The 13,286-nt window shown below is 31.1% G+C and overlaps 2 protein-coding genes across 2 annotated transcripts; both read right to left on the bottom strand.

The window, feature by feature from the left end:
* Positions 1-3,582: 3,582 nt before the first annotated feature.
* LOC145571721 (uncharacterized) lies at positions 3,583-5,042 on the bottom strand. Its single transcript, XM_081630753.1, has one exon. The coding sequence runs from the start codon at positions 4,904-4,906 to the stop codon at positions 4,373-4,375; it is 534 nt and encodes a 177-aa protein (XP_081486879.1). The 5' UTR covers positions 4,907-5,042; the 3' UTR covers positions 3,583-4,372.
* A 1,967-nt stretch (positions 5,043-7,009) lies between these two features.
* Positions 7,010-7,462, bottom strand: LOC145570705 (uncharacterized). The gene has a single exon (XM_081629859.1). The coding sequence runs from the start codon at positions 7,460-7,462 to the stop codon at positions 7,010-7,012; it is 453 nt and encodes a 150-aa protein (XP_081485985.1).
* Positions 7,463-13,286: the final 5,824 nt, after the last annotated feature.

The raw sequence follows: 13,286 nt of genomic DNA, 5'->3' as shown, positions 1-13,286 counted from the left end.
GTCGTGCGGGTCAGGGTGGGCTGGGTCCAACCCGGCCCACTGGCCACCTCTAAATTGTCTAGCACCATTTTTTATTTTTTTTAGAGGTTAATTTTTTTATTTGAATTGGAATGTAAAATTAACAAAGAGTATTATAAATTTGGATTGCGTATGTATACACTATCGTCATGTAATGTATTTTAAGGAAATAACTTTTAAAAAAATTGAAATATTATTATTATATACTTAATTTAGTTTAAATATGAATAAATATTTGAAACAGTTTAGTAAAATTTTATTTTTTTGCAATTTTTGTAGGATCGGTCGATCCTACGATCCGATTTTATGATTCGATCCTGCTCCCATCTTCCGATCCAAAATAGAATCCCGATCCCGATAACATTGATAAAGAGAGAATGAATAAGAATAATTTGGTAACTTTGTTACTTATTACAATTTTTTAATCCAACTCACAACAAATACGTAGTAGTAATAAGGTAAACATTAAGGATTATTAACTCATTCACCATATATTTTCTCCGATTCCACTTTCTTATCCTTGTATCTTACACAAAGCATATTATATATCACATCTTCTTAAAAAAACCACTGTTGCACATAATCATCGTTAAGGATTTGTGTGAAATTTCATAAATATAACTTGTTAGCTTTCATCATCATAATATTTTTTGTAAGTAATGTTTTGTATAATTAAGGGCTTGTTCACTTCAGCTTAATTTCAGTTCAGTTCGGTTTAGTTTAGTACAGCTCCAATCAGTTCAGTTCAGTTTAGCTCCTAATTTCCTTCTCTCATAAAATATTCATTTTAGCTCAGTTCAGCTCCAATCAGTTCAGTTCAGTAAATATGAACAGACCCTAAATTTATGAATAAATTAAATGAATGACATTAATTACCATCGTATGCACATATAGTCTATATAGAAAAATGCTCCAAAGGATTAAGGATGGTTGAAGATTATATCTTTAAGATATACAGAGTAGTAGTAATTCACAGGCCTTATAAAAAAGGCCTCACATGTATTGCTTAGGTAGCCACTAATTTAAGATGCCATCATCATTTGTAATTGTCGCACACTTGCACTATCCAGTTTGGCTTAATAAATTAGGTTATGCTGGAAGTGATGTGATATTGCATTAACATGATATCTTCAACAGCTTTAAGCCTCTAACAGTGGCATCGTGCTTGGAGAGGTTAGTACTCCACTAAAAGGAATAACTATCAGTCCCATTCTCAAAAGTAATTTATTCGGATTTCCATATAGTCTTTTATTACTCAGTATAAGTATATATTCAATTACGCATGTGAATTATATGACGTAATGTAATACATTGAAAAAAAAAATTATGGACAACATTTTGCATGATTATTTTTCGATATACACATACCAAGCATAGTTTGGTATAATGGTAAGATTTGTGTGATTAAACTCCACTAAAAGCACTATAAAAGTGAGAATTTCCTAATTCCCTTACCATCCCACCCCACTACTTTTGAAATGACTAGTCTGCTAACCTAAATCGGAAGGACCTATAAGAGGTACTCCTTACCAACCAAAAAAAATAACACATACTTAAAATGAAACATTTTTTAAAAGCATAACAGAGTGTAGTACGAATGTACGATGTACTCCCGTAGTCCGTAATACTAAGCGGTTGGATAATTTGTTTGATGGGAAAGTAGATGGACAAGCGCACTGAGGTCCAAAGTCAAGCTTGAGATCGTTGGGCCCATACAATAAGGGATTCATGGGCTGAGACAATCTACCCAATTGTCGAAAGATAATTGCAGCGGACCAATTCTGTTTTTCTTCGTGTTTTAAAGATGTACACTGTCAAACTCATTAAGCTTGTTATCTCTCATAAATCTCGAGGGTAATTACACACCACAAACATTAATAACTTGATAATAATTTCAGTTTGTAATCGTAAAAAAAAAAAAAGCTATGTGATAGTGTGATAATATAATTTCGATTCCTTATAATAGTTCCGACTCTCCAAAGTATGTACACGTAACTCTTGGATGAGTTGGATTCATTGAAAATATTATGGAGTACAAGAATCCGATCATCATATATACCTTGTAGGATTATAATCTAAGAAATGACCGAAAGGTTTGGATTACTTACATTCATAGCTTAATAATTTTATTTATTTATTTATTTATTTTTTTAAAAAAAAAACAAAAAAAAAACACTTTTATATGTGTTTTGTGATCAACACTATTCTCCAAAATCACAAAGAATCCAGGGGCTAAGCATTGAATACCTATCTTGATGGAATAAAGTTACCAAAGTGTAATAAAAAGTCACTTCTACTGTTTTAAATTTTTTTAAAAATAAAAATAATACTCCCTCCGTTTTTAAATACCATATTTGTTTCACTTTTCATTTTCGACCGTTTTTAAATATTTATAATATTTAATTAATTTCTCTCAACTAGTGAACCCAACATAAATCATATTTTATTAATTTTATATTATCTCACTTCCAATTCTCACAACTATTTTTAGGGTCTGTTTACATTTACTTAATTTCAGTTCAGTTCAGTTCAGTTTAGCTCCAATCAGTTCAATTCAGTTCAGTTCAGCTTCAATCATTTCAGTTCAGTTCATTTCAGTTCATCTCCTAATTTCCCTCTCTCATAAAATATTCATTTCAGTTCAGTTCAATTCAGCTCCAATCAATTCATTTCAATAAATGTGAACAAGCCCTTAGATTTTACAATTTTTTATTTTTCCAACCTATCCCATCTCTTTCTAAAATTACGCACATGAAGAAATGGAACAAGTATTTAAAGACGGAAGATATACAATTTAACTCCGTACATTCTAGGAGTTGCTCTAGTCGTTCAATGTTTATCATGATGGTGAAGTATGGCCAAAATTCAAAGAATCTAGAACATTGCTAAACTATTGGCATTGATTCCCTGTGTTAGGCCCAATAAGGATCCAATCACTCTATATTCGGGTTAATACTTAGTAGTATGCAATAGCAATTGCGAAGTACGGAGTAACACATAAAATTCACTTTGCTCAGCCCAATTAAACTCAAGCGATATGATTGTCAGGTGAGTTGGCTTTTATGTCTGTCAATACATAATTTTAATAGCTATCTTGTTTAAATACTAGTATGACTTATTAATAAGATATCATAAATATTTAGAAAATATACAAGATGTAATTAAGACAAATTTATCATCTCCATGATAGCATGCGTTTTTATAGTAAGAATATATGGTCAACACAAGTACACAACGCCAAGATAGTTAAATACAAAGTATTATAAAAGTCAATGTTGTAGAACTATCGAAATGGAGTAATTGTTTTGTTGTTTATTGATGCTTTGATGGTTTTATTGGATATAATACGATTATATCCAACCATGATGAAAGAGATGATAATGGTACGGAATACATTCTAGCTAGTGAAGTGAACTAAAATTCCACCCTTTTAGCATGAAAAATTGCAAGTTGTTGTGGCCTTGTCAACAAGAGTAACCATAAAACATTCTCCATGATTAACAAGCTCAATTACTAGATATTTATTGAAAAAAGGATTTTCAGATCAAAATACTCCACTATGTACAAGGAAAATTTTGCAATATAGAGCAGAATAAGATTACAAATCATGATTCATTTTCATAAAACAATTACTCTCTATAAATACAATAATTTAGCAAATAAACTTCACAGCATGTATATGAAAAAAAAAAAAAAAAAAAAAAAAAAAAAAAAAAAAAAACAACTTTGCAATTAGCTTATTGCCCTTCACATACATGCGATGACATGAAGCAATATACTTTAATTCAAAAGGATATACGTAAACAAAACTTAAACGCTAATAATCGAAACAACAAAATTTTGATATATACCATTAAACTTCATGGAAAAGCAAAAAAAAAAAAAAAAAAAAAAAACTTCACATTATAGTTCTATACAAATACTTGCACATAAATAAAAGAAGAAACCATAATTCGAATGTATATTCATCCCATTCTCATGTAAATGCATTATTCTATATACCAAATTACATTTAACGATCCACCAATTGTGGTGCTTCTGCCTAACCTTACGGTATCAAAATTTGGCAAGCACACACCTAATCAAACCATCAACAAATCCAATCCAATCCAATCCAATCCAATTATGGAGTACAAACAATAATACCATTGACGTTCGACCGCTCGTACATTCATACTATACGACTTGTCCTGAACCGATACATTTCAACACGAATGAATAATCAAATGTCGTTCGTGTGCAAGCCAACCTTTCCATGCAATCGTGCAACCCAAAATTCAATAAATTTAATTCAGTTCAATTCAACTCAACTCCACGAATTCAAAGCAAAGTGTCATTGATCATGATCACAAACTTAATTAACAACTTGATCATCATCAGATTCATATCTTTGAGAAGGGCTTCTCCAAAACCCAGTATTACTAAAGCGGTCCCACATCTGTTTATCCAACTCAACCGCTGATCCATCCGTCGAAACTTTAATCATCTCAAAAGCCTTCCAATCAAAATCCGACACTTCATCCACATAATTATTATTATTGTGCGCCTCACCTACACTAGAACCCCCCTCTTTCGCTTCAACCAACACCCTTTTCTTCTTCTTCTTCATCAACAATTTTTGTCGTTTCTTCCGCCACATCCGACGGCAGATAGACGCCGGAACTTTATAAACGGCCAAGATTAAACACTCCATTAAAACGCAAGGGCAACAACATGATACGACCACGCAATTCGCCGCTGTTCCTCCGGCGACTTCTCCGACGTTCGATAACGACTTTTTCCGGGTTCTCGCTGGTGGTTCCGCCGGAGTTAGGGTTCCGGCGGGAGGAGATAAATGGCGATTTTGAGGCATTATTTGTGATGATCGTATAAGAATTCGACCCGTCATTCGTAAGAAGAAAAAGAAAAATGGTGGAAAAAAAGAGGAGAGAGAAAATGGAAAAGGAAAGAAAAGAAAAGACGGCAAATATCTGGCGTGAACGTGATTATATTGAATTTTGGGTTTTCCTGTGATTTTGGGTGAAAAGAAGTTACTTTGATTAATTGAATTTAATTAGTAATGGAAAATGAAATTGAATTTTAATTGGGTTGCTTTCTTTGTATTTGACCAGTGTTAAAGTGAATTAGTTTTTTGGCAAGTATTAGGGTGACGTGTGGCAAAGAAACGGTTTATGCCCGTTGTTGATTGTTTGCGTTGATTTTTTTTTGGGGATATAAGAGAGTGGATAACGACGTGTCTGTGCCAGTTGGCATTACCGGAAGACTGCTTCACTCTCTCCGTTTATTTGTTTTTCTCGTTTTGAAAATAATCCCCAAAAATGATTTCAAATCATTAAAAATAATTTTAGTTCAAGAAGCAATATACTAGTAATAAACAATTCATAAAAATTATTTCAGTTCTACAAAAATAATGTTAGTTCAATAATTATTTAAATTCAACAAAAATAATGTTAGTTCAAAAATAATAATAATTTGAGTTCATCAAAAAATAATTTCAGTTTACCAAAAATAAGATGAGGTAAGAAGAGGCTAACAAATTAAAAGAATATATCGTTGGACTAATCATAATATATAGGAAATATTAAATAAAATCAAAATAAAATTTCTAAAGTAAATTTTTGTAATATGAGCATTTTTTTTTTTTGGTGTTCTACCCGGTTGGTTCACCCTTTAGGCTAATCCGGATTCGGAGATCAGTTCTGGGTAGTTAGGTTCCAATCTCCTCCCACTTGTTATTACGGGGAAAAACACGAATCCTTCCTACCAAGTGTAATCCTAATCACTACTACACCAACCGTCAATTGGTTGTAATATGAGCCTTTAAGGGTCAAACATAATATTTGAACATGGATGAAAAGTATCAATGGGTCCTTTAAAAAAGGAATAGGATTTTGGTGTAAGTTTGCAATCGTGCAATTAAATAACTTTTGTTTCTAGGTTTGACTCTTGTTGTGAGGTTTTAATTATCATGATTCTTTAATAAAAGTGAGCCAATATAGGACATAGGTCTAAATGTCTAATGGTCTATGGTATTTGGTACTAATTATAAAGGTGTGATGTATCACCTAATTTTAAGCACAAGACATACATATACTTATGCCTCAAACTTTATTCAAGTAATGCTCTATTCATCTAACCTTATTCATAATTATAAAGACTCACGTAAATGCATTCAATTTAAGTGCATTAGTGCAAGGAGCACTCATTACATAATTTACAACTATTCAGATCATAATATGTAATATAAACAAAGTAACATACTAAGGTCATCTTTTATTTTATTATTATTATTATTTTTTAATAGAAGATCATCTTTTATTCAATTTAGCTTATATATATATATATATATATATTTATTTATTTTTTAAGTTCGAATTAAATAGTTTAGATAATCGAAATATAAGTTTAAAGCCCTACAAATTCAATGTTTGAACGGAGTGAAAGAACTCGGATCATCTTGTTTTCTAAGAGAATGCATGGAGATAAATGTAGATGAGTTCATAGTTATACAGATAAGTTTACACACATTAGTAAAAAGAGGAATTGGATTTGTTAATTGTTACGAGTACTTATCAATATACCAATGTAAGCCAAGCCTATTATTAGGCAAGTTCAAGAATCATTTACCAAATTAAATAGCTAAACCAAATCTTAGTTTCAATCAGTATAGATATTATCTAAACACTTTACAAGAGCCAATTACAATAATAGCGCAATGCTTTAGAAAGCCACAAAACACTCAAAACTCAAGTAATGATCAATGGATCATAATTCATAGTAATTCATCAATCAAGTATTCTAAAAAAATAAAATTATTTACAATATGTTGTATGTACACTTTTTTATCCCCCAATTACCACACCATAGTGGCGGCCCACCATTCAAGAGCACTTCCACACCAATCTTACGGTGCGTACAACCGCACATTAAATCACCCCAAGATTGAAGTTCCCAACCCAATTTTTCCCCCAAAAAAAAAAAAAAAAAAAAATCAAGAAAATCTCTGAGAAGAACTTCTCCAGAATCCAGTATCATGAAACTGTTCCCACATTTTTCGTTCCAATTCCACCGTTGATCCATCAACTGAAACTTTGATCATCTCAAATTCCTTCTTATAAACCTCTAAAAATTCATCAACAAATCCAGTCTTATAGTACACCTCACTAACACCAGATCCTACCTCCTTCGCTTCTTCTAGAAGCCCTTTCTTCATCTTCTTCCTTTTCATCATCTTTCGCCTTCGCCGAAGCATCCGACGGCAGAGATTCACCGGAACTTTATACACGGCCAGGATTATAAATTCCACCAGAATACATGGACAACAGCAGCAAACAGCGACGCAATTCGCCGTCGTAACTCCGGCGACTTCTCCGACATTTGACGACGACTTTTTCGGAGAAGTTAGGGTTTTAGTGAGAAGCGGTTGACGCCGAGTTGACGCCATTGTTGATGATTTGATCACGATTTGACCGGTCATGAGAGAGAAAATTTGACGAACAAGAAGAATTAAAGCTTGAAATTCCAATAAAAATGGCGAATTATTGAGAAGAATTGAGAAAAAAAAAATTTTTGATTTGAAGTGACAAAAAAATAGAAGTAAAATAGCAGGAAGAAGAGAGAGGAATAATAGAGTATTTGGGGAGAGAGAAAAAGGGGGGAAGGAGGTGAATATATATACTCCACTCCGGGCGGGTGCCTTTGCTTTCGGTTATTAATTAATTAAATTAATTAATTTATCGTTTTACTTTTATCACTACTACTCTACTACTGTTGGTGTTGGTAGATTTTTTTTGGATTTTAAAATATCGACGGGTTTAAGTTATTCTGTGGTTGAGATTCTTTTCATCTTAAAATTTGTTTTTTAATCTCTCTGTCACTTTTTTTTTTAACGATATTTATATTTTATAGATATATATCATAGATAAAGAATTAAAGTAGTATAATGAATGAATAGAGATAAAAAGATTAGAACAAATAAAAAATAATATCGTAAATTTGATTTGATTTGAGTAAAAAAAAAAAGGGATATATCTTAGAGCATGTTAGGTACCATATTAGTTTGAGTTATTTATTAATTTTTGGTTTAAAGATTGTTTAAATGGAAAATTTATTGTAAAATTGGTTGTGATGTGCAGCATGTGGTCATTTGTAGAGCTCCACTTAGTCTCCGGCCTCCACGTAAATAAAGGGTATTGTTGTATCAGGTGCGAAGAGTGGTCGACTGCCCTAGGGACATTTTCGGGTTGAAATCCATGATTATATGATTTGTATAATTGTATGATAATCTTAAAATTGGCCTTATTCTTAGTACTAAATAGTTATACTAATCTTTTTATATTGAGAATTCTCAATAAAAATATTTTTTGTTTACAAGGCTTAATAAATAAACAAGCTACTTCGTATTACAATTCATATAAGAAATTCGCTAAATTATTCAGAGCACATCTTCCTTGTTTGATAATAATGGTTTGAAAATTCCATCATTTGTCTACTAACATGCATCCAGAAATACCACACATAAAAATATTAGTCGTATAAAAGCATATTGATACTCAAAATTGTAACTTGATTATATCTTTCGAAAAACTATTTAAAAAAAAAAAGCCGACAACTTCAATTTGTAAAAATACAAACTACAATAAACTACGAGCCTGGAGATCCTGGATTCGATTCTCACCCCCACACTTGTGGCTCTCTAAACATCAAAAAAATAAATTACGAGCCTGTTTATATTTACTGAACTGAATTGAATAGAGTTGAAATGAACATTTTATGAGAGAAAGAAATTAAGAGTTAAACTGAACTGAAATTAAGCTGAAGTAAATAGGCCCGTAGACGTCAAATACAAACAACGTCAAATATAGTATGATGTGTTGTTTGAATTCCAATGCACTATTGAGTTAATTGGAATTGTTATTAGGATTAGCTTACAAGAACACTATTAATTAGTTTGATTTGAGAAAGAACGAGGAAATGATTAGGGAGTATTTGAGGTTGGTGGAATAGAGAGAGTGGGGTATAAGTGTATAACAGTAAGAAGAAGAAAACGAAGGTGCAAGTAGTAGTAAGATAGATGGATCCACGTAAGTAAGGAGAAGTGGTACATATCTGGAAGGTCTGTTGGTAAGATGTTTGGGTTGACTGGATTGGATTTTGGCTTGATTTGCGTGGTGGTGGTCAATCCTACTCATGTTTTCAGGGACAGGTCTAATCATCCATCTCCCTCAATTCATTTTACCTATCTATTGTTTCTTTCACATCTGCCACCTGTCATTTTACTTGTCAATCATATTTTTCTACATTTTTTTTAACAAAATTATTGAAAGAAAATACTAGAGAGTAGAGATGGATGTGTCCATGTGGGTCAAGCAGGGTCCATAGGCTTTGCCACTTCGGGTCGGGTTAGGTCCGATTTGGTGGTTCGGCTAATCCTATTTGGTAGTGACGTTCAATGATGATATTATCAAAAGGTTGGCTCAGGCATGATCAAAGCTCACGTAATCATGTGTTATTGTGGTGTGTCATACATTCATACTACCTCTGTTTTGTTTTAGTTAATACATTTTGACTTTAGTACTATTCACACATTTTACTAATATGTGAATCTTGTTAGATTCGTCACGATATATATTTTCAAAATATAACTTTTGCTTATATCTCGATAATTAAAGATAATAATGGTTGAATTTGTATATTGGAAAATGTCACTAAATAAACGTGTCAATTAAAATGAAACAGAGGAAGTAACTCAAAAGTCAAATTTAACTTATGGATGTGTGTCGAGTTATTATGGATGTGTGTGCTTTAGTTTGTGTTGAGTTCCACAAGCCAGCCACACCTAATGCTATTTTTACAAACTATCTTAGACTAATTATAAATGAAACTTGAAATTAAACCTAATCAATAACCATTCTTATATACTTCATATGTATTATTTGTATTAAAAACGTAGAAAGTGTGCCAAATATCATTATAATTTATATCATGACCACTTATTTAAGATAAAACCTAGGTCTAACTGTATTCTTTATTGTTTAAAATTAACTCGAGTGCAACACCACCCAAACTAATCCTATTTTTATTTTCTATAATTTGGCAGTCGTAGTAGTTAATAAGTTGAATGGAGGGAGTACAATTAAATTCAGCCACGAAAAAAGAAGAAGTTGATCCTTAATTAGCCGCCAAATTTAATACTGAAGTAGCTAGCTTGAGAGCTATCTGAGTGGTTTAAATTGCTTAAAAAATAAAACAAATCAGTATTTTTGCTAAATAAAATATGCATGGACTGTATTTTTTACATCTTGGGATTTTCTTTAATGAGCTTTCAAAGCAAATACTTTGTGAATCGTGATAATGAGAGAAGCATACAATTGTAGAATAGTATGAATATCAGTTTCAATCAAATACTAAAAGGGTACTATGAAGTATTTCATTTATTTATTATTTTATTAACACAATGTACAAGTATGTATATTACGGAGTATAAATTTGCATTACCTGTACCATGGGAATAACTTAATATGTATAACCAAGCTAAGCTTGGTCTAATGGTAAGATTGTCACCTCCCAATCTTGAGGTTGGGAGTTTAATTCTCACTAAAGACACTTTGAGGTGGGGTCCTTTACCCTTTCCTCTCACTCTCAAAGTGTCTGATCCGTAAATATCGGACCAAAAAAACCGTGAGGGTTAAGATACAATCAGAGTCTTTTTCCTTAACTTAAAAAATAAATAAATAAAAAGAAAAGATAAAAACCTTACTATGTACTCCGTATAAGGTATTATTGTTGTAGGTGTTTTAGACTAAAAACTTAGCTTGCTTAGTTGTATAATGTATATATATAGGTCACAAGTTCTCACTATAATAATAATTATTTATAATGCTCTTGTGGCTCTTTTGCACAAAAAAGTAAAATAAAATTATACACTAAAATCACTAAGCTTGTAGATGAATAATTGTACCTTGTTATATCTTACAAAAAATTAAAACTCGTTTCAGGTAGTATATATGCATGACACAAACACGAAACACCTACCTATGCAAACCTGCAACGTGTGTACACAAATAAAATTGATATACGCGCGGCGTACGTAATGTTTGATCAGAGTACAATATATAATTAGTAAAACTAATAAATAATAACAGCTCCTAATCATTGAGGGGGTTCATCTACATCGCGTAAAAGCTTTGTAATGAGATCATAGCCAGAAATCTAGATGTTGACAACATAACAACACATACAAGCTTATATATATATACATAATACACACATTATACGGAATATATACAATTCATTCATAGATTGAATTATGATTTTATTGGATAATATAATGCATGCCGACTATGATTTATATTAGATATGCCAACAATAGTTCAATAATATATATATCATCAAGTAGTTAGGATATAATTTGTATTTTTATTTATTAATAATTTTTCAATAATATATTGACAATCATAGTTCTATCATTTCAGAAGAATGTCTATCAAGAAATAACTTAATACGAAGTATCTTGTTTTATTTTGACCAATTAATATAAGAAAAGATAACGAGTACTCAATTTACATACAAAATCAAATTAAATCAAGTTACGCTAAGATTATAGATACTTATACGAGTCATAAATACTGAAATACTGTACTCCGTATTAAGAGCTGGTCACCAAACTCACTGCAGATATTTTTCAGAATAAATAATCAAGACTATTAGGCCTTGTTCACTTCACCTTAAAAAAAATAATATTCAGTAAAAATAATTTCAGTTCAGTAAAAATCAGTTAATGTAAAGAAGAAATATCATAGATATTCAGTAAAAAAAAATTTCAATTCAGCAAAAATAATTTCAGTTCAATAAAATTAATTTCAGTTTAGTAAAAATAATTTAAGTTTAGCAAAAATAATTTCAGTTCAATAAAAATAATTTCAGTTCAGCAAAAATAAGGTAAAGTGAACGGGACCTTAGTCTATTACGATAGAAAAATATTTCTACACTTTAATCCAAAAAATTATCTCACTTTAGATCAGACTAAAAATCTGCAGACTCCGTACAATGTACTTCGTACATTCCTTGATTTCCAAGTTTAAGAAGTTTTGGACTACTATTGAAATTCACTCCTTTAACTAGTCAATATAATTTTGGAAAGCTATATGGCTATTCTCTTACTATTATTATAATGTAATACTCATAATTAGATGAATATGATAAACAAATTGAAATATATTCTGATTTTCTATTAATATACGAAGAATAATTCATAGTTCATACACGAGTATATTCTTTCGTCCCCCAAACTTTGTGCAAATATCTTTTCCAAAAATAAAAAAGCTCCAAATTTCCTCCTTAATTTGTACTTAATTAGATTACCTACATACGTAGCATGCAAATGGATCGCGGACTAATGGAGTACCAAGAAAACATATTCGTTCGTCTCAACTCCATACTTAGATATTCCTCCCGCCCTTGAATAGAAACTCAAATTTTCTTAGACACGAGGTTAATTGATATAAATTCTAGTGAACATATTGGGATAAAAATTGAATAAAAATAAATTAGTGGATAATACTAATAGGCATTGCTTTTTATAAGTTATTGGTCTTATAACAAAGCATGTAATTAAGGGAAATGATAAACATAACCCTTAGGGTTATGAATAAGAAGCTAAAAAATGAAATATTGAGGATAAAGTAACATTAAGGGCCTGTTCTCTTACGTTGAAATTCAGTTCAGTTCAGTTCAGTTCAGTTCAGTTCAGCTCAGTTCAGTTCAGTTCCTAATTTCCTTCTCTTATAAAATATTCATTGCAGTTCAGTTCAGTTCAGCTGAGTTCAGTCAATGAGAACAGGCCCTAATTATACCGATCTGCGTGTGATTTTGTCATAAATTCTCAATTTAATTCCATTTTAGGAAGTATGTTAAATATTTATATATAGCGCTAAGCGTTACATATATCATTACCCTATAATTAAATACATAAAGGAATATTAATGTCACCCTAGCAATCTCAACCAGTCAAAATAAAAATGATAATGGAAAAATTAATACATGTCACAATCTTATTAAATAAAAAGGAAAGTCGGTTTGTATAAAAAAATATTTGAGCAAAACATTTTATAAATTAAAAATTAAAAAGGCATAAGACCTAATCATTTGTCTACGAGGAGCGGAAAGAGCAATTACAAATAAAATTAAAATACTTAGATAAGAAATTTACAAGAATGCTGAGGCCAAGCAAATATTTAATTTTCTTAGGATAATACTTACAAATAATG

Source organism: Chenopodium album, chromosome 12 (genome assembly GCF_948465745.1).
Source record: "Chenopodium album chromosome 12, dcCheAlbu1.1, whole genome shotgun sequence".
In the NCBI taxonomy this organism is placed as follows: Eukaryota; Viridiplantae; Streptophyta; class Magnoliopsida; order Caryophyllales; family Amaranthaceae; genus Chenopodium; species Chenopodium album.
This window is presented reverse-complemented; position numbering and strand designations above follow the sequence as displayed.

Coding starts and splice junctions, on each gene's coding strand:
- LOC145571721 (XM_081630753.1), bottom strand. CDS start 4,906: ATGACGGGTCGAATTCTTATACGATCATCACAAATAATGCCTCAAAAT.
- LOC145570705 (XM_081629859.1), bottom strand. CDS start 7,462: ATGGCGTCAACTCGGCGTCAACCGCTTCTCACTAAAACCCTAACTTCT.